Genomic DNA, 21,665 nt, shown 5'->3' with positions numbered 1-21,665 from the left:
CGCCATGGCACTCACTCTAGCCTGGGCAACACAGTGAGACTCTGTCTCAAAAAAAAAAAAGAGCTTTAGTCTACTCTGCATTTCCCTTATAACTCTGCTTTCTTACTCAGAAACCCAGCTTCTGCAGTTTTCTTCAGATGTGACCACATCTATTTATTCACAGACACGCTCCCCCACTCTGTACCCACAGGGATACTGAGCTCCCCTTACAACCAGGCTGTGTGCCAAATTGCTCTGGAGACTCGGAATGAGTCACCCAGGGTCCGTTTTCCGAGAGAATCTCACTTCCCAGGTTCTGGCACTGTAACACCTGCAGTGCTTGAGCTCTCAGGGCAGGAACTGCCCAGCTGCGTTTCCCCACCCTTGGCGTTATATAAGACAATCGACGGTCTCCACCAAAAAGAGTTCTGGGGTTAAATAAATTAGAAAAACAGAATTGCGTGTGCTCACATAGGTAGTGAATTTTGAGGAAAAGGCTATATATAATAGGTTTTCTAAATGTCCTTGGCCTTCAAATCATCTTTTCAAGGAACCCCAGTTTGAGATAGTATCGCCCCTCTGAGGCCATTTGGGAAACACTGGCTCGGGGGTAGCTTCAGCCAACGCAATCCTGCCAAATGCTGAGGACCAGATTGAAGTCATTTCAAGCATACATCCTGGTTAGGTGGAAAATGGATATCTCTTTGTGATTTCCCTTAGCTCTCTGCCTTTTGAATGACAAGTTGAGTCTGTACCCAGTGCTCAGTTAGTTACTTTTCCATAGGTATGTGTTTTGTGTAATCTACCACCCAGAACCCTGAGAACTCCCAAGTCTGTATGTCTATCCCAGACTTGTCCCTTAAGCTCCAAAGGGCAGAGGAACTCTATTTGGGGAATCTCACCTAGGTCAGGATATATAGCTCGATGCTCTGAGGGAATTGGGCTTTTATTTATTATTATTATTTTTTGAGACAGAGTCTTGCTTTGTTGCCCAGGCTAGAGTGAGTGCTGTGGCATCAGCCTAGCTCACAGCAACCTCAAACTCCTGGGCTCCAGAAATCCTTCCACCTCAGCCTCCCAAGTACCTGGGACCACAGGCATTTGCCACTATGCCTGGCTAGTTATTTTATTTTTTGTAGAAGCAGGGTCTCGCTAGGTTGCCCAGGCTGGACTCGAACTCCTGGGCCCAAGTGATCCTCCTGCCTTGGCCTCCCAAATTGCTGGGATTACAGGCGTGAGCCACCATGCCCAGCTTAAGATGGGTATCCTTATGTCCATTATGCAGATGTAGAAATAAAAGTTGAAAGCAGTAAGTTCATTCAGCCATAACCTTACCCATGCCCGGGTCTCTCAGAATTCCACTTGCATCCCAATTCTCCATCCTTTTATTACCCTTCCCTCTCAGCTCCCCCACAGTGCTTAAATCAAAGGTCAGTAGACAGGAAGCAGGCCACGAAGAATGGCTAACAATTTTATGGGCTCTGCCTTTCTGCTCTTGAATCTCCCAGCCAATCTGTTCTAACATCGTCTGTGTTTCTTTACAGCGTGCAAAAGGAAAGAGCAAGAGCATGGGAAGGACAGAGGCAACACACCCAAAAAGCCCAGGTTGGTCTTCACAGATGTCCAGCGCCGAACCCTACATGCAATATTCAAGGAAAATAAGCGCCCATCCAAAGAATTGCAAATCACCATTTCCCAGCAGCTGGGGTTGGAGCTGAGCACCGTCAGCAACTTCTTCATGAACGCGAGGAGGAGGAGTCTGGACAAGTGGCAGGACGAGGGCAGCTCCAATTCAGGCAACTCATCTTCTTCATCAAGCACTTGTACCAAAGCATGAAGGAAGAACCACGAACTAAAACCTCGGTGGAAAAGCTTTAAAGAAAAAAGAAAAAAAAAAAATTTTTTTTAAAGACCAGGAACCTCAAAATAGCAGGTTTATTCTTAGAAATATTTGAAGAAGAAAAAAAAGAAGTGTTATTTATAGTCCAGAGAAACCAAAGACTTAGCTCACCTGCATTCTGACTTTGTTCGGAGACACACACTTCAGCGGGGCGACGACTTGGCAAGAGAAACGATGAGCAGGAAACACCACTGGATCTCACACCTTCAGTCTGTGGTCATTGTCACTGTGCTCGGCTGTTTAGTGCTTTGAAGCATTAGTGGTTTTGAGCCACTGAGTGGACATCTTTTAAGATCGGACTTTCTCATCTGTTCTACCACGCCATGAAGGTGTATGGTGTCTCAGTACTGTGCATGGGTGTGCACATGTGTACACACACACACACACACACATACACACACACACACACACAAACACACACCACCAGTGGTTAGAGACTTAGGCAGGGCTGGTCTTCAGGAAGAGTTGTGTTGTGGGAATGCGACCAACGTAGTATGGGGTTGTCTGAGTTCGTTGGATTATAGGAGTGTGATTTCACTCGTCTAGCCTAACGTTTGAACCTGCCAGGCCCGCAACCTAAATGCAGATTCAAACCCAGCAAAGAAAATTTGAATGACACCTAAACCAGTGCATTCTCTTTGTTTGTTAAGGAATGTTCAGATATTTTTTAAGAAATGAAACAAGAGTCCATCCATTAAGGAAAAAAAAAAAAAAAAGAATCACCTAGGTACCAAAGAACACACTTAATATTATAGTGCAGGTATTTTATTGCAATGATTTTAATAACCAAAGCTATTTTTACACAAGATGCTATGTAAAGTTATAACGTATGAACTGATCTAGCTGTAATACACATGCCACGTAGAATCATGACTATTATTTATGACTCTTGAAGCATTTGAAATATGAGTTTTCAGAACTGGCAAGAAAGAATGTAGCTTCAGGGAAGCAATTAATATCATGGAAGAGAGGTCGATGCAGTACACATGTACATCCAGACAGCACACTCCTTTCCAGGATCCATAAATGTCACTTAAGTAGAGAGATAGACATGATTTCATAATCTGTTCCTAGCTGAGAAAACCTAGGGATCCTTCCAAAGTAGGACCCCATTTTACACTAGAAAGCTAAGTTTAACAGGGTAGGTAAATTAAATAAACAAAAATCTGTTCAACGTAATGCTTTTTAGTAAGAGACTGCTAAGTAAAGAACTCTATACTTAGGTTAATTTGACTTAAATTTGCTTTATGTATCTGGCACCAAATACCTTTTTAAAAATACAAACACAAGTAAGCAGATGACTATTGTTATTAAAATGAACTATCTAGTATTTGTAACCATCCTAAAAGTAATCAAACTGATATTCTTGCCAATCCCAGGCATTTTATGATTTGGACATCAGCAGAACAGCAAGTGCGACTGAGAAATGGTAGAACTGGTGGGACTGCATAGGAAAAGCAGAGTTCTAGTGGAAGACAAGACTTTTGGTCCTAAGTGTTAATTTATTTCACTAAGAATAGCCTTCATAGCATTCTACATTCTTTCTTGCTACTGCATTAAGCTGGAAATTATATAGTATAGATTCCACTTTCTAACAGGGACAGATAAAATACTACATCTGAGCTTCCAAATACAAATTTTTAAATTTCTATTTTTTCAAGTCACTTAACTGGTGTTGTAGAAATCAAGGCAAAAGAAAAAAAAAAAAAGATAATAAAGGTACCCCAGGGAATCAATTAATCCCCAGAAAAATCATCTCTGAATTCAGTTGGATTGTAATTTATATAAGTAGATGCCTATTGTACCATTAGGTAAAGAATTGGATACTCTTAGTTACTTACCACACCTAACTAGAGATATGAAATTAAATATTATCCTGACAATAAGTTGTTTATTGAGATGCATCAAAATGCCAAGGAAAAATAAATAAATCATCTTGATGCAAAACCTAACTCCTTAGCATCAAATCTGAGCATCCTGTCTATGTCTAAAACAGACAGGTACCTGGAGAGGTGAAGCTAAACCAACAAGCCATCTATTGTGCCTCCTTCACGTCTACTGTAGGATAAGAAAAGGAAACCAACATAGACTTCTCCTTTAACGAAATACTGCTTTTGCCTTGACCTATTTTGTCTTAGTATTTTTTTTTATTTCACCCAAAATTCCAGCTTAAATTTTCCCTTCTAAATATGGCACAAGTACAGTTCAGCTATTAAAAGAGACCATTTAAATGGCCACCCTTCAAGATTTGCGAGAAATGTAAACTAGTCAATGACATAAACAAAAAGGAAGAAACTGATTAACATTTTTCTCTCTCTCCAGGAATGGAGGGAGCCGGGGATACAGCCAATGTATTTATAATTTCACAGGGAGGAAAGCCTTATTTATTTAAAATATGATAATTTCAAATGCAGGGAAATTCAAGCTATATCTCACACATAATCTTACCAAATTCAATGACCCAGGAAAAATAAGAGTTAAATTCAGACAACCATTTTTTTTTTGCTTTGTTTTTACTATGTAACCCCCCCAAATTAATCCAAGTGCATGTTATATTTTCAGCCAATTATTTTGGTATGTGTAGGCACAGTGTCAAAGAATATTACTTCATTTTTACTATCCCACCATAATTTAAAAAAAAAAAAAAAAAACAGTTATCCTGTTTGCTAACACCAAAGATAATTCTCATACCAGCATTGAATTTGCACCCATTATGCAATTTCAGGGCCTAGAGATATATTTTCTCATAAACAGATGCACAAATCAGAGCCTGAAAAGCAATTTTTTTACTTGACTGTTTAAGCATACTCACAACCTTTGCTTTTTAGAAATCATAATGGACAAACTTAGCTTCTCACAAGCAATACACTTATTACATCAAGTAGGACTAATTCTTTACTTGCTTCCAAACTGGCATGTAGGAAAAAATGCTTCCGTCCCTGTTTAGTAGCATTAATTTATGGCTTGGATTTGTTTAACCTACATTCAACAGAGCAGATCATGTGCCATTTGTTCACCCATCATTTTTCAACCCCTTCATAGCATTCATCCCCCCCTAAAAAATTATCTCACTCTTTTATTTGTAGGCTTGTTTATTCCAAAGCTGCACTTCAAATAATACTTTTTTGTTTAGTAGAATAGAAGTTAGTCTATTTTTGACCATAAATCATTCAGGTCCTTTCATGACTGGAAGCTTTCCTGAAAGAGGGCAGGGAGGAATAAAGTCTGGACACCCCAAAAACCCAGGCTTCAGTAAATGTTCAGGTGAAAGAGTTCTGGATTTCAGAAGTAGAGTATTCCAGTTCCTATATACAGCTGGAATAGACTCCAAAGACCAAAGAAAATATGTGGGGAACTCCAGAAGTTCTCAATGAACATGTTACTCACTGTGCCCCCCCCAAAAGAGCATAATTATTTTTTCAGGAAAATATAAAAGCACTACGCTACTTTCGGACTCATTCCACTCCCATTGCTTACCCCAGGTGAATGACCCATCTTTGCAGGTTAAATGCAAACTTTGCTATACCAAAGAGTCCTAGGACATTTTCACATGAGCTAGAAAGGCATTTTCCCTAAGAAAGGTCCTCCCTTCTTTGTACATAAAGGATGAAAACTATGCATTTAGCAAACAAAGAGAAAGCACTTCTCCCTTTTCTATCTTGTTGTTTAGGGTGCATTCAAACACCAGAGGCTGTTTTGAGACACTGTTTGGCCTTCTGGGTTATTCTTGTGGTGTGGTTAGCTTTACAGTACATTTGGTAACTATTTCCTAAATAGCAAGGACAGAGAAGCAGACGGTAAGAAATAGCTACTTCCACGTGTAAAAAAAAAAAAAAAAAAAAAAAAAAAGAAAAAAAAGTGTAAAGATCTACTATTTATAGTGTGAACCAAAGACGCTACCTCACTCAATTTCCATTGGTGATTTTAATCACATTGATGATACCAAAGAATACCAAAGATATGTTCATGCACGGCCTTGGTCTGCAGAGGGAACTCCGCCCCTCCCCTTCCCCCACCTCCTCTCCCCTCCTCACTCTTCACTCAGTGTGTAAACTTGTCTTCATTCTTAATAAAGATACGATAATGATAACAACAACGTTAGGAAATACTACTCTTATTACTGCTAGTTCTACTTGTAAATCTCTAGGCAAACATGTTGCAAACTTTGTAAACTCCTAGGACGAGTGCCTTGCTTGAACCAAAGTGTTAAACCGCTGTTGACCTCTCTCACCTTATACTCTTTGAATACCTCAGCCTCTTAGAAAGGCCACTAATGAAAAAAAAAAAAAAAGGAATAATTATTCACCGTGGTGCTTTTTCCGTGCAACCATGCAATGAAACTTTCTTTGATACCAAAGGATGACTTTTTTTCCCCAATTTCTTGCTGATAAACCAAAGCTCCTCCTCCTTGTTCCCTCTCGAGGTCCCCCCACCCCACTTCACCGGGTCCCCCCCCACCAGGCAGGCCGTGCATCACTTTTACCAATTCCTCCAAATACCTCATAGTAATAAAGTTTTAGGGTTATGTTGTATAGAGAGTCTATGTGATAAGGCAGAACTTACTAGTTTGATAATTGTTAAGGTTACTTTAAAAAAAAACTTTATAATTCTTATTTATTTTGTAGTTTGTATGTTTGGGATGTCCCCCCTCCCCTTTGGTTTGGGGTTTATTTTCTTGGCAGAACTGCTCTATTGCTCAAGGAAGACTTAATTTCTGGAAATGTTCCCCAGGTGGGTTAAGGGTTGTGTAAAAAAATGCAAGAATGGAATAAGAAGTGATTTTCATTTTGATGGTTACTTATGAAGTTTTTGTGTTTCGTAGAAAATTTTTTTCCACAGGGTAAAAAAAAAAAATATATATATATATATATATATAATCTCCTTTTTTTGTGAAACTGGTTCCTATTTTTCTCTATAATGTGCTGTGATTTTTTTAATTTAATTACATTTTATATGAGCTTATTTAATCACTGCTTTAATTTATGACTGTGTAGTTTTTAAAATGTATATAGTAGAATCGAAATGGCCAAAGCTTTATGTTACAATCTTTTTGTTCTTGATGCTAAGACAAGCTGAAGGCAAGAGCTTCTCTTAACTGCAGGGTGTATCTTTATCTTTTTCTTAGTAGGCACTTCAACGTGTGCTGTGAACACTGCCAGGTCCCCCCTCAGAAACTTGTACATGCCAAAATGAGTGTCCCAAGGTAGTCCTTTTTCTCATTTAGAAAGAAGAAAAGGCATTATTCGTGTTCTTCCTTTAATTTATTAACTTTTTTTTAGAAAAGATTACTTTGCAGGTAAGACCTGAAATTCCAAAGAATTTAAGAGTTTTTTGATATTTCAAAGCACTGGCATTTGTGAGATACTTTGCTACTCCTTTTTTTTTTTTTTCATCATTCACACGGGTATGAGAAGTAAAGGGTGTAAAAAGTCAAAGAGACAAGCTAACTTGAATTTGGAAATCCTCTACGTTTTCCCAAGTTTCTGAATTGCTTCAAGCCGGGGGCCAAGGCATGGAGAAGAACACAGTTCCTTTTGCGAAGGTGAAAGTGTCAAAGGCTTCATGCCCTGAGAGAGGAAGACAAGGCGGACAGTGGCTGACTCAACGGCCCCTGTGCCTCTGGCCAGCTCATGGAAGCTGCAAAACACGATCAATTATCAATAGAATTTAAGGGAAAAAAAATCTTTCAAAGTTACATATCCCTCTTCACATCTGCTAGCCAAGACTGCCCCCATTACTGCCCATACACTCCTAGCAAAATTGTAAGGATTACCCTCAAATGTCAGGGTCCCTGGGGTGAATGTACCCCAGGACTATTAGAGTTTGTCTCTTCTCACTCTTTCATCTTCCCCCTAGTTTTCTTTCCTGCACTAGAGACGATCTGTGCCCCGGACCCCCTCACTCGAGGCAGTTCAGATATCTAAAGCAGGCCCTGCTTTAGATGAGCACATACACAGGATTCTCAACAGACTAGCAGCATCCACAGAAAAGCCGGTGCCCCACTATTTGGTTTTATTTTGCTGAAATAAGTTGTTTCAACTACAGGTCATAAACCCATAGATGTAAATACGCCCCCTCTCAACACAAGAATTTTACCTTAGTTTCTTTTGCAAGGGGTGTTCGGGGGAGGGCGGGGAAGGAAAGGGAGGGCTTAGACTTCAGGTCAAAATGTTACATTTTCTTAAGAACATTTTTATACTCATTGTATTTTTAATAGGGCAATAAATCTGCTCTGAGTTGCAGGATCGGTCAGTGCTCTGTTGGTAAACGATGAGGAGTTCTTTGTTTTTAAGTACAAATGCTGAGCAGCTAGTTGCAGAAAACCCAGGAAAACGGTCGAGGGAGTTGACTTTTACCATCCGCAGTGAAGCGCTGAGCAGAGCTGTATTCACAAGGTCACCTTTTCCGTTTCTGTGTCCGTCTTGATTTTTTTGTGGTATGTTCTGCGTTTATGACATAATCATTGTGGGCTCATTTTAGATTTGCCGTCTGAACCTAGCGACAAGAATTTTTTTAAGAAAATAAAGTTTAAAACCTTGTCTTCCACTTGCCTCGGTAGTTGTCTTCATATCTCCCTCCCTGTGCTTATTGTCCCCTCTGAATCAGCCCATCTGTCACTCACTTAGACCTGTCCCTTACCCCTTTTCTATTTTCAGTACACCTTTGACCTTAGCTATTGTTTGTGACTCAGTTTCCCTGTTCAAGTTAGCTTGATGGTTTATTATGTAAGGAGGGTGCCTAAGACAATCATCAGGTAAAAATTAAAATTAAAAAAAAAAAAAAAGATCAGTAGTGTAGAAAATCTTCCAAGAGCAGAGGGAGTTCTTCCTTAGCAATGAAAAACAAAAAAGAAAAAAAAAAAAAGGTAAATACATAATTAATTAATTAAAAACCTAACCATGAGGGGCTTAGAAGATTTTTGATAAAAGACAAATGTTGCTGTCATTTTCTTTGTCAATTAGAAAACAGTGGTAGTTTCTACGTTGCATCGACATTTCAGACTAAATGATTATTGTACCCAGTTATGGTTGTTTGCTAATATTTTGTCTCTCTCTCTCTTTCTCTCTGTCCAATGCTTCTTCTGTATTTTTGTGTGTAGCAACAAAAAGTGTAATGCATTAGGCATTATTCTGGTTTGTTTATGAGTATTTCCTGTACTGCATTAAGGTTTCTTTCATTTTTTTTTTAAGCTTCGCTACTGTTCTCACTTTATGCCGTGCAATATCATCTGCTGTGTTTGCTAAGCAAAAAAGAAAAAAAAAAAGAAAAAAAAAGCAAGTGATGATGCCATCATGCTTTTCAGTGTTAAAATGTTTCAGCATTTATGTAGTCACCAAAATGTAGTAAATAAAATGTTGGATTTTCCAGCACTTTAAATTTAGAAAATTCTTGCCTTCTTTCGTTTTTATTCTACCTGCAATCCTAAGCAAGTGGCTCATGGACTTTCTTTGAAGGAAAGGTGAAACTGAGAGGACAATATGCTTGAGAACAAAAGCCAGTGCCATGGTTCAAGAAAGATTAATCAAGAAAAAAAAAGACATAGTCTCTAGTGGAGTAAAAAGATATTTTTAAATGAAAGTGAAACATTCTATTTCTAGATATAGCCATTTATATTAACCTGATTAACTCTCAGAAGAAATAAAAATTATTATTATTATTTTTTTTTTGAAACAGAGTCTCACTTTGTTGCCCAGGCTAGAATGCCGTGGCATGAGCCTAGCTAGCTCACAGCAACCTCAAACTCCTGGGCTCAAGCAATCTTGCTGCCTCAGCCTCCCAAGTAGCTGGGACTACAGGCATGTGCCACCATGCCCAGCTAATTTTTTCTATATATATATTAGTTGGCCAATTAATTTCTTTCTATTTATAGTAGAGACGGGGTCTCACTCTTGCTCAGGCTGGTTTCGAACTCCTGACCTTGAGCAATCCGCCCGCCTTGGCCTCCCAGAGTGCTAGGATTACAGGCGTGAGCCACCGCACCCAGCCCGAAGAAATAAAAATTATTATTAAAGAAAATGGCCCTTAAAAGTCCTCTCTAGTAAAATAATTTGTGTGAGTATGTGTATGTCTCCAGAGCTTGGGGGAAATGGCTAGAAAATTAGGGTCCTCTTTTATTTAATAGAATAGAGACCTGGCTCAGGGAAAAGTGAAACCAGGTTTGGATTTCCCACCCTGCTGATTACTAATGTTGTGACCTTGGGCAAATTACTTAACTTCCCTAAGGCTCGGTTTCCTCATCTGTAAAATAGGCATAAATATCTACATTACAGGACTGTTGTAAAGATTAGAAATTAGAAGCTGATAAATCTTAGCACAGTGTCCGGCACATAAATTCTCAATAAATCTTTGCTATATTTATGACCAGCAAAAATCTTAAAAATGCAGACACTTTTTCCAACAAAAAGCTAATTTCTAAGTCACGTTTTTCATTTTTTAAAGATAAGAGCTGGGCTGCTTTCTTGACACAATTCCAGTAATTGCATTATATTCTCCAAGGGGGGGGGAAAGGGAGCTATAGAATAAAGTGTGAATGGGGCTCTCTCAAGTGGTCCAGTGGCTTGCCCCTATAAGAGTCCCCACTTGAATGTCTAAGTACCAGGACACCAGAAAGGAAAAAGCAATGGTCTGTCTGGAAGGAGTGTTCGAAGGGTGAACTAACTTTGAAACTTGCAAAGAAAGAAGAGTCACCCTGAACACTGTGCCCTGAAGGCTTCAACTGTTAGGGCTGTTAGGAGAATAAAGCTAATCTGGGAAGCTGTGGAAAGCTCCACGGGGAAAACCGGAGGGCCTAGGAGTACCAGGTGAAGATGTTGTCAATTAAGCCCAGGCGGCCAGAAGGAAAATGGAAGCCTTCCAGCTGGGGCCAGTATTTCTCTTCTATCTCTTGAAAGCACTGAAAAATAATATAACTACTGACTGCAGATAGCAAATAACCACCAATAAAATGTAATTTGTTTCAATTCCCTCCAAAGTGGGCCTTCCTATTCCTACCTACCGGACAAGGTTGTCACTTCCCGTGACTGCAGGCATGAGAACGTGCTGCGTACAGCCCACCTGCTCACGGGCTTCGAGACCACCGTGGTGGGAGAGGAGACCCCTTGCTCTCTCTTCAGGTGTTTCAAACTTCACACCCACCTCCAGCCCTCCCAGGGGTCGTCACCAAAAGTCCCTACAACCAGGTCATCCACCCCTCTCTGTCTGAATGTGAGTCCAGTTGCCCCGGTCAGAACCACACTGTTTTTGTTTATCGTATCGGCCAGTTCCTTAGAAAACGCGAAACAGGAGTATTTTTGCCTTTCGCTTCATCTTTAGGGGTTTCTGTTTTGGGGAAAAGCGTTAGGTCTCAAAAGCTCTCTCTCCAAAACAACGAGAATTTAAGTCTTAGGATATGGCATATTTCTTCACAGCAATCTGAGAAAATAAGTTTTAGAAATTGACATCCTGGTAACTCGGTTGGAGACAGACATCCACGGATTCTCACCAGTGTGTTGACTTTATTTCTGTTTTTCTGTCAGCAAACCTGGTGTGCTCCCTGTCTCGCTTGCAGTTTGTCCTCCGCTTGCTCTCTTCCCGTCTCCAGTAAAAAATAGTAGAACCCTTTGTGGGCAGCATTTGGTGAGAGGCAGACATCCAAAAAGCCTTACGTGACCTCCGCTGAGCTATTTCTTTTGAGACAAATGACATGTGGGGACAGAATGCTGGATTCGTGAATTCCTAAAAGGCAGGAATGAGGCAAGACCATGGTTAGGCGAGGAGGTCTCTAGAAAGAGCCAGTAGATTCATGGGGGCCAAGAAGGGAGGGAGGAGAGGGTGCAGCACAGCCTGAGAGTGAAGGGCACCAGCTTGTGACCTTGGGCAAATCACTTAGTCTGTCTCAGGCTCCATTTCCTCTTCTGTGAAAAGGGCATAATAATTGCAGTTGTTTCATAAAATGGCTGTGAGTATGTAGTATGTGCGCAGTGCCTCACAGAGAGTAAGCATATAACAAATAGCTATTTTTCTTTATTTATTAATTAATACATAGCTAAGGGGTAGCAAAGCAAATTTAGTCATTTGAGCCACTTTCCTATTTTGCTACTAAAAGTATAACCCTATGAGCAGCAGCAGCCTCCCCTGGGAGTTTATCAGAAACGTAGGCCGGGCACAGTGGCTCACGCCTGTAATCCTAGCACTCTGGGAGGCCGAGGCGGGAGGATCATTTGAGCTCAGGAGTTTGAGACCAGCCTGAGCAACAGTGAGACCCCGTTTCTACCAAAAATAGAAAGAAATTAATCAGACAACTAAAAATATATAGAAAAAAATTAGCCGGGCATTGTGGCACATGCCTGTAGTCCCAGCTCCTCGGGAGGCTGAGGCAGTAGGATCACTTGAGCCCAGGAGTTTAAGGTTGCTGTGAGCTAGGCTGATGCCACAGCACTCTGGCCTAGGTGACAGAGCAAGACCCTGTCTCAAAAAATAAAAGAAAGAAATGTAGACTCCCAGGCCCCAGCCCAGACCTGCTGAATCAGCACCTGCATTTTGACAAGATCCCCAAAAGTGACTCACACCAGCACATGCCAACGTGGCCAGAAAGAGTGATCCGACTGCTGACTGTCGATTGCACGTGAAGAAAGGTGCCCGAGTGCCCAGCGCCCCAGCCGGCGATTCCCAAGTGCTGGACTGCGGCCCCGCTGCGTTAGAACCAGCTGGAGAGGCCGGGCGCGGTGGCTCACGCCTGTAATCCTAGCTCTTGGGAGGCCGAGGCGGGCGGATTGCTCAAGGTCAGGAGTTCAAAACCAGCCTGAGCAAGAGCGAGACCCCGTCTCTACTATAAATAGAAAGAAATGAATTGGCCAACTGATATATATATAAAAAATTAGCCGGGCATGGTGGCGCATGCCTGTAGTCCCAGCTACTCGGGAGGCTGAGGCAGAAGGATCGCTCGAGCCCAGGAGTTTGAGGTTGCTGTGAGCGAGGCTGACGCCACGGCACTCACTCTAGCCTGGACAACAAAGCGAGACTCTGTCTCAAAAAAAAAAAAAAAAAAAAAAAAAAAAAGAACCAGCTGGAGAGACCCCAGTTATCCAGACCTCACCTGCAGATTCTGGTTACGAGGGTCTGGCGTAGGGCGCACAAACCTGCGTTAAGTGACTCCAATGGACCAGAGCTCCGGTGTAGAGAAGCCAGTGCCACAAGCTCTGGGGAACAGACTGGGTGAGACCTGGCTGGGTGTGACCATCCCTCACTTTGTGGCCTCACCCCCCTTCCCAGGCAAGGTCTTTGTCCTCCCCCACACCCATGGCACTTGTGGTACAATTCATAATCTTTATATTCATGTCGCTTACCATGGCGTATAAGTAGGTTGGCTGTGATATGACTGGTTTTCTTGGCTCATAATTCCCATAGCCCTTGTTACAGTCTTTTGAGTCTTTTGTTATAACGCCAGGGCTTGTTAGGCCTCAGAGGAAGGCCTCAGAAAACAGCATCTCTCTCTCTTTCTCCTACCCTGTTGTCACCTATGTGAAGTGGGACTCTAACCTTCCCTTGCCTTTCTGATTGTGGGTCATAAAACCCTCATTTCTGAAGGGGTCCTGCTCCATACCCTGGAGGAAGGAAGGCTGCTCAGAGAGGCCAAGAAGAATCAGAACAGACAGGCCTTCCTGGGTTTCCACACACCATCCATTAGTACCGTATTTCCCCAAAAATAAGACAGGGTCTTACATTTATTTTTCTCCAAGAAGACACCCTAGGGCTTATTTTCAGGGGATGCATTATTCTTTCTGGCCTCAGTAGGAGACTGCTTGCTGAAACTTTCCCCTTGTCCCCTGGTGTTTGTGGGGGGTGAGAAAGGCCCACAGTGCTGAGTAAAATGGCAGCCACAGTCTTCCTTTGTTATATAGCCGAGATTCACAGGGCCGAGGGACAGAGAGACAGAGTCACCGAGGCTGTAATTATCAAAAGGAGTTTTATTGTCTAGCTCGAGCTAGGGTCTGAGCCCCCAGAGTGCCAGTGCAGTGGCCTCTTCTTCAGGCAGGGACCCCCCTTTGTGTGCCAGTGAGCCTTTTATACCTAAGCTGTTTACATGCTGGTCATGCATCCGTCCCCACAGTGACTCTTACTTCATCCTGGCCCTGATGGGCTCCAACCTGTTCCGGGTCCTAGCTGAGAGACTCCGGTTTCCGAGTTGTCTTTCTCCTCTGCATCCCATAATATACTCATAATGCCTTGCGGTTAGCAAGCAAGCAGTAAACAGAAGCTGGAAGGTGTCTATTGTCCTTATAGCCCAGTATCTTACACCTTCTTCCCCCTGGGGACACACAATACCTAAAGCAGAGCTCTCGGCTCCTCACTTCACTGAGGAGACTGTCCCCTCAAAGCCTCAGCTTGTAGCTGAGAGATATGGCCGGGACCTGACAGGGGAGCCAACCTTGTTGGTGGGGCTGCCCGCACCTTTCCCGTCACCTTTGGGATAGTAGCTGTCACGATGGGGCAGATGAGAAGGGCTGCTCGTCTTCTTTACCTTTCCTTGACGAAATGCATGGGTTGTGCACATGCGCTGCGTAGCCACGTGCATCACTAGGTCTTATTTTCGGGGTAGGGCTTATATTGCGCAAATGCTTAGAAATCCTGCTAGGGCTTATTTTATGGGTAGATCTTATTTTTGGGGAAACACAGTAGATCATACCCTTATTGTCCAATCACATTTTTGCACAGTTTTCAATCCAGTGAAGTCTCCATAAGAGGCCCAAGAGGACTGGGCTCAGAGAGTTCCAGATAGCCTAGCACGTGGAGGCTGACAGGAAGCCGAACAAGAACTCATCCACCTCCCTGGAGGGTGCAACTCCACTGGGACAGACGCTCCCGTGCTCAGGAACCTTCCAGACCTTGCCCTATGTATCCTCCTTCTGGCTACTTATTTGTATCTTTCCAAATATTCTCTATAATAAACCAGTAACCACAAGTAAGTTTCCCTGAGTTCTGTGAGCAGCTCTAGCAAATTCATCACACCCAAAGAGAGGGATGCAGGAACCAACCTGCAGACATTGTCAGAGTTAAAATGCTTGTCCGCTTCACAGAGTACACAGTGTTATTCTCAATGTCAGAGAAGGACATGTGAAATCCTCTTCCTGAGCACAATTACCCAATTATTACACAATTATCACAACTATGCAGCCCAGGCCCTCAGGACCTTTGCATTTTTACCCTGTGGAGAAATAGACTTGGCACGACAAAAAAAAAAAAAAAAAAAAAAAAAAAAAACCAACCATGGAGAAGTTACAAAGGTTTAAAAAAAAATCTTTGAGTTCAGCCAGGCGCAGTGGCTCATGCCTATAATCCTAGCACTCTGGGAGGCTGGGGGGGGGATGGGGGGGAATCCCTTGGGGTCAGGAGTTCAAGACCAGCCTGAGTAAGATCGAGACCCCCCCCCATCTCTACCAAAAATAGAAAATTGGCCAAGTGTTGTGCATGCCTGTATCCCCAGCTACTTGGGAGGCTGAGGCAGGAGGATCATTTAAGCCTGGGAGTTTGAGGTTGCTGTGAGCTAGGCTGATGCCACGGCACTCAGCTCAGACAACAGAGTGAGACTCTGTCACACACACACACACACACACACACACACACACACAAATCTTTGAGTTCTGAACTACTCACCTGTGCTTGCTGGCTTCCCTGCAGACGGGACACCTGGACGTCAGCTCTGTGCTTTCATCCTTAGGACAGAGGGGAATGGAAAGGAAGGAAAGGCAATGAGAACACTGACAAAAACTGTCACAACTTTTTCAGAACTCTAGAAATTATCCAAAAGCTTGTAACAATCAGAGGAACATTTATTTAAGAAAAACAGCTGAATCTCAGTAAGAACAGCCAGGTTTGTAACATTTTATTACTAATTTGTGCTAGTCCCATCCTCCTAGCCCCAGCTTTGCAGTAGCTTTAAAAATTAACAGCGCTGGCCAGGTGCGGTAGCTCACGCCTGTAATCCTAGCACTCTGGGAGGCTGAGGCAGGCTGATTGCTCAAGGTCAGGAGTTCAAAACCAGCCTGAGCAAGAGCGAGACCCCGTCTCTACTATAAATAGAAAGAAATGAATTGGCCAACTAATATACATAGAAAAAATTAGCCGGGCATGGTGGCGCATGCCTGTAGTCCCAGCTACTCGGGAGGCTGAGGCAGCAGGATTGCTTGAGGCCAGGAGTTTGAGGTTGCTGTGAGCTAGGCTGATGCCACGGCACTCTAGCCTGGGCAACAAAGTGAGACTCTGTCTCAAAAAAAAAAAAAAAAAAAAAAAACAAATTAACAGCCCTGCAAGACAGAGTGAAAGCCAACAGCCCTGCAGCCACTGGAGGGGGCAGAAGGGGTCTGGGGCTCTCCCCAAACACACTTCTCAGATAATTGTCATTATTTGACCTCTCTGGAAGTTCTCCAGAAACCTCCACTGACAGGGATTTTTAAAATTTTATCTGATTCAGTTTTCACTCAATTCCAATAACCTTTTCCCTGAGGCGTTTGTGAAAAACAACCAGGGACAATTGCTTAATATCAAAGCTGCAGCGTTGGCAACAGTTGAGGCAAACAGAGAAACTGACCCGTAAGCTTACAAGGAAAAGCTGAGGAACGAGATGCCCACAGAGGGTTCTGAAAGTTCCCACATATTCCTGAGAATCTGGAAAGCTATGCACACCTGTGTGGGATAATCGCCTTTATTCAAAGTCAGCAAATTATTAACAATAATCACATCCACAAGGTAAACCTTCACAGCAACACCTAGATTAGTGTTTGAGTAACTGACAACTGGCGACTAGCCAAGGTGACACATAAAACTGATCATCACGAGAGAGAACAGAGCTCTATAGGAACAAAATTGTTATATAGTATTGAAATTAAGCTGGTATGAATCCTCTTTGGGGCAGAGCTCAGTATGCCCCCCACCTTCCCACTGGTGAACCCCAAAGCCCACTCACAACTGTACCTGTGAGACTATTCAGAGATAAATGGGCATGGTGTATGTAACCTATTCCCCAAAGGTTCAGGGAAAAGAATAATGCAATAGACATAAGGAACGATAAAGCAAATGTGACAAAATGTAAACCATTGGTAAATCTGGCCAATAGGAACAGCAGAATTCATTATACTACCCTTGCAACTTTTCTGTAAGTTTGAAATTATTTCAAAATAAACATTTGTTTAAATGTCCACAAAAACCTTTGTACAAGAACACTCATATCACCTTTATTAAAAATAGGCAATATAGAAGTAATTTAAAATGTTAAAAAAAAAAAAAATAGGCAAGAGTTGGCCGGGCATGGTAGCTCACGCCTGTAATCCTAGCTCTCTGGGAGGCCGAGGCGGGTGGATTGCTCAAGGTCAGGAGTTCAAAACTAGCCTGAACAAGAGCGAGACCCGTCTCTACTATAAATAGAAAGAAATTAATTGGACAACTAATATATATAGAAAAAATTAGCCGGGCATGGTGGCGCATATCTGTAGTCCCAGCTACTCGGGAGGCTGAGACAGGAGGATTGCTTGAGCACAGGAGTTTGAAGTTGCTGTGAGCTAGGCTGATGCCACGGCACTCACTCTAGCCTGGACAACAAAGCGAGACTCTGTCCCAAAAAAAAAAAAATAGGCAAGAGTGCGATGGCTCGCACCTGTAATCCCAGCTATTCGGGAGGCTGAGGTGGGAGGATCACTTGAGCCCAGGAGTTTACCAGCCTGGGCAATATAGCAAGACCCTGTCTCAAAACAAAAACAATACTGGGGAGCATTTTTCTTCATAGCTCCTTCCACTGGGACATGACACTGATTACATACTCTTTTTAAAATTTTTTTAATTGACAAATAATAATTATATATATTTATGGAGCACAATGTAATATCATGATATATGTTTACGTTATAGAATGATTAAATCTAGCTACTGGACATATCCATCACCTCACATACTCATCATTTTTTCATGTGTGGTGTGAAAATTTAAAATCTACTCTCAGCAATTTTGAAATATACATTATATTATTATTAACTACAGTCACCAGGCCATGCAATAGATCTCAAAAACTTATTCCTCCTGTCTAAATGAAACTTTTTTTTTGAGATAGAGTCTCGCTTTGTTGCCCAGGCTAGAGTGAGTGCCATGGCGTCAGCCTAGGTCACAGCAACCTCAAACTCCTGGCCTCAGGCAATCCTGCCTCAGCCTCCCGAGTAGCTGGGACTACAGGCATGCGCCACCATGCCCGGCTAATTTTTTCTATATATATTAGTTGGCCCATTAATTTATTTCTATTTATAGTAGAGACGGGGTCTCGCTCTTGCTCAAGCTGGTTTCGAACTCCTGACCTCGAGTAATCCGCCCGCCTCGGCCTCCCAGAGTGCTAGGATTATAGGTGTGAGCCACCACGCCTGGCCTAAATGAAATTTTATACCCTTTGATGAATATCTCTCCCTTCCTTCTGCCCTCACACAGCCTCTGGTAATCACTATTTTACTCCACTTCTAAGAGTTCAACTTGGCTACAACATACAAAAAGGATGATACACCATGACTGAGGTGAATCTATCCTAAGAATGCAAGGTTGGTTTAACCTTTGAATATCAATTAATGTAATACACCATATTAATAGAATAAAGAATAAACTCCACATGAACATCTTAACAGATACAGAAAATACTTGACAAAATTCAACGCCATTTCATGATAAAAACTTTCAGTAAACTATAAATAAAAATCCTTGACCTGATAAAGGCCATCTACAAAAACCCCACAGCTAACATCATACTTAATGGAAAAATACTGAATGAACCCCCTCTCTGCCAAGATCAGGGACAAGACAATGATGTATGTTCTGGCCACTTCTATTCAACACTGCCCTGGAGGATCTAGCCAGGTCAATTAGGCAATGAAAAGAAATAAAAGGCATCCAGACCAGAAAAGAAGAAGTAAAAATATCTTTTTTCATAGATGACATGATCTTGTATATAGAAAATCTTAAGGAATTCATTAAAAAACTATTAGAACTAATAAACAAATTCAGCAAGGTTTCAGAATGCAAGATCATAATACAAAAATCAACTGTATTTTGATACACTAGCAAGAAACAATCTGAAAATGAAATTAAGAAAAAATCCATTGACATTAGCATCAAAAAAGAATAAAATACTTAGAAATGGATTTAACAAAATAGTGTAAGACTTGTACGCTGAAACTACATTGTTGAAAGAACTTAAATGTAATTAAATAAGTGCAAAGACATTCCATGTTCATAGATTGGAAGACTTAATATTATTAAGATGGCAACAGTCTCCAAATTGGTTTAAAGATTCTCAACATAATCCCTATCAAAATCCCAACTCCCTTTTTGAACAGATATTGACAAGCTAATTCTAAAATTCATATGGAAATGCAAGGAAGCCAGGATAGCTAAAACAATCTCAAAAAGGAAAAACAAATTTGGAGGACTCACATTTCCCAATTTCAAAATTTACTACAAAACTACAATGATCAAGACGATATTTGAGAGTCCAGAAAAAAACCCTTACATTTATAGTTAGTTGATTTTTTTTTTTTTTTTTTTGAGACAGAGTCTCACTTTGTTTCCCAGGCTAGAGTGAGTGCCATGGCGTCAGCCTAGCTCACAGCAACCTCAAACTCCTGGGCTCAGGCAGTCCTGCTGCCTCAGCCTCCCGAGTAGCTGGAACTACAGGCATGTGCCACCATGCCCAGCTAATTTTTTCTATACATATTAGTTGGCCAATTAATTTCTTTCTATTTATAGTAGAGATGGGGTCTCGCTCTTGCTCAGGCTGGTTTCAAACTCCTGACCTCGAGCAATCCTCCCGCCTCAGCCTCCCAGAGTGCTAGGATTATAGGCGTGAGCCACCGCGCCCGGCCTATAATTAGGTGATTTTCAAGAGAGTGTCAACACAATTCAATGCAGGAAAGAATAATCTTTTCTCAAATGGTGCTTAAAATCTGGATTTCCACATGCAAAAAATGAAGTTGTACCTCCACCTCACACTATGCACAAAAATTGACTCAAAATGGATGATCAACCCAAATGGAATAAATAAAATTATAAAACTTTTAGAAGAAAACAAAGCAATAAATCTTCATGACATTGAATGAGGCTATGGCTTCTTAGCTTTGACACTAAAAGCACAATGACAAAAGAAAAAATAAATTCAACTTTAACAAAAATTTTAAAAACTTTGTGCTTTAAAAGCACCATTGAGAAAGTGAAAGATAACTCGCAGGAGAAAATATTTGCAAATGATAGATCTGACAAGGGACTCATATTTAGAATAGATACAGAACTATTACAACTCAACAATAAAAAGACAAATAACCAAATCTTTTGAATGGGCAAAGAACTTGAATGGACATTTCTCCAAATAAGATACATATGTGGGCAAGACTTGATCATCTACCAGACCCTGTGCTACACTCATGATGACCTGAGGAATGTGGATGTGAGTGACTTTGTGCTAAAGCCCTGTGGGCTGGAAGAGTTCCTGCAGAAGCTAAGGTATGCATCCCACTTCCCACTGAGTCCCCAGGATGCTAATGTTCTAATCCCCTTACCCCACGCAAGCACACCTTGGGCAGCCATGAGTACATTCAGCACTGCTGCAAGTTGGACGTTGATATTCAGCTACGGTTGATGGAGCAGAAGGCCATATGCAGTGACCTGGCTCAGGCAGCAAATGATGGCCAGACCCTCTCTACCTTGAGCCCCCTCATCCATCTACAAGAGAGGCCAGTCAAGCAGACCATCAGCAGGCAGGCCCTGAGTCTTCTGTTTGACACCTAACCACAATGAGGTGGATGCCTTCCTGCTGGCCGATGGGGACTTCCCACTGAAGGCTGACAGGGTGGTCCATCTGCAATGCCCTGGGCTGCCACAGAAACCCCCGAGAGCACCAATGCGCTCTCAACTAGTTGCCCCTTTGCCCTTCCCACATGCAACCTAAAATTCAGAAGGATCTCAGCATCTTGGCTGTGAGGGAGAACCGAGAGAAGGTTGTGGAAGTCCTGAGTGCTGCTATCTTGGACCTGGTGGAGCTGTACTGTAACACATTCAATGCAGACTTCCAGATGGCAGTGCCTAGGAGCCACAAGCATGATCTGGTCCCGAAGGCCTGCCATTCCTCCGGGGCCCTGGCCTTCACTGTCTAGCTACCCACTGCATCCCCACCACTCGGGCTACCAGCTACGAAGATTTCTCTCTCTCCTGCTCCCTCACCCATGTTGGCAAGGAGCTGTGCAGCCCCCTGCAGACCTGAAGAGCTCACATTTCTCCAAGTAACTCTTCCACCCACCTCATCATCTGGGACCAGCAGTAAGCCCTTCCCCCAGGCTCCAGTGTGCAGGCCACTGCAGACCTATGCTTCCTGTTGAATGCCCCTGGGGCCACATAACCAGACCCAACTAGGGATTAAACCAGCCTCCCTTGCTAACCCTAACTAGACAGGTTATCCAGCCTCTCCTCCACTTCCCTAACTCTTAAATGGGGGCAAGTATAATTTCTACCTCTCAAGTTAGCATGAGAATCCAATGAGAAGCATCCATAAAGGTTCTTTGTAAACCATACAAAAAAAAAAAAAAAGATATACAAGTCATCATTAGTCATTAGGGAAATGCACATGCAAACCACAATGAAATATTACTTCATACCCACTAGGATGGCTATAAAAAAAAAAAAAAGACAGACCTAACAAGTATAGGAGAGGAAGTAGAGACATTGGAAGCCTCATATATTGTTAGCAGAAATGTAAAAAGGTACAGCCGCTTTAGAAAATAATTTGGCAGCT

The 21,665-nt window shown here is 42.2% G+C and overlaps 1 protein-coding gene and 1 long non-coding RNA gene across 3 annotated transcripts in view; one reads left to right on the top strand and one right to left on the bottom strand.

Annotated features, from left to right (window-relative positions):
* The window catches only part of ONECUT1 (one cut homeobox 1), a 38,154-nt gene extending 29,729 nt beyond the window's left edge, over positions 1 to 8,425 (top strand). The window contains exon 2 of the mRNA XM_012748167.2: positions 1,524 to 8,425. Within this exon, the coding sequence (XP_012603621.1) occupies positions 1,524 to 1,816 (293 nt within the window). The 3' untranslated portion in view covers positions 1,817 to 8,425. The remainder of the gene's footprint in view (positions 1 to 1,523) is intronic.
* Positions 7,870 to 21,431, bottom strand: LOC105862122 (uncharacterized). 2 transcript variants are annotated; one of them, XR_012919779.1, is made up of 5 exons: positions 21,385 to 21,431; positions 20,437 to 20,599; positions 15,512 to 15,570; positions 11,361 to 11,593; positions 7,870 to 8,374 (listed from the first exon to the last, which is right to left on the bottom strand). It is a non-coding gene; the product is annotated as an uncharacterized LOC105862122 (long non-coding RNA). The 2 variants fall into 2 exon arrangements; XR_012919780.1 differs by lacking the exons at positions 20,437 to 20,599; positions 21,385 to 21,431 and adding an exon at positions 21,174 to 21,232.
* Between the last annotated feature and the right edge of the window lie 234 nt (positions 21,432 to 21,665).

The sequence above is a fragment of the Microcebus murinus genome, chromosome 6, assembly GCF_040939455.1.
Source record: "Microcebus murinus isolate Inina chromosome 6, M.murinus_Inina_mat1.0, whole genome shotgun sequence".
Classification (NCBI taxonomy): domain Eukaryota; kingdom Metazoa; phylum Chordata; class Mammalia; order Primates; family Cheirogaleidae; genus Microcebus; species Microcebus murinus.
This window is presented reverse-complemented; position numbering and strand designations above follow the sequence as displayed.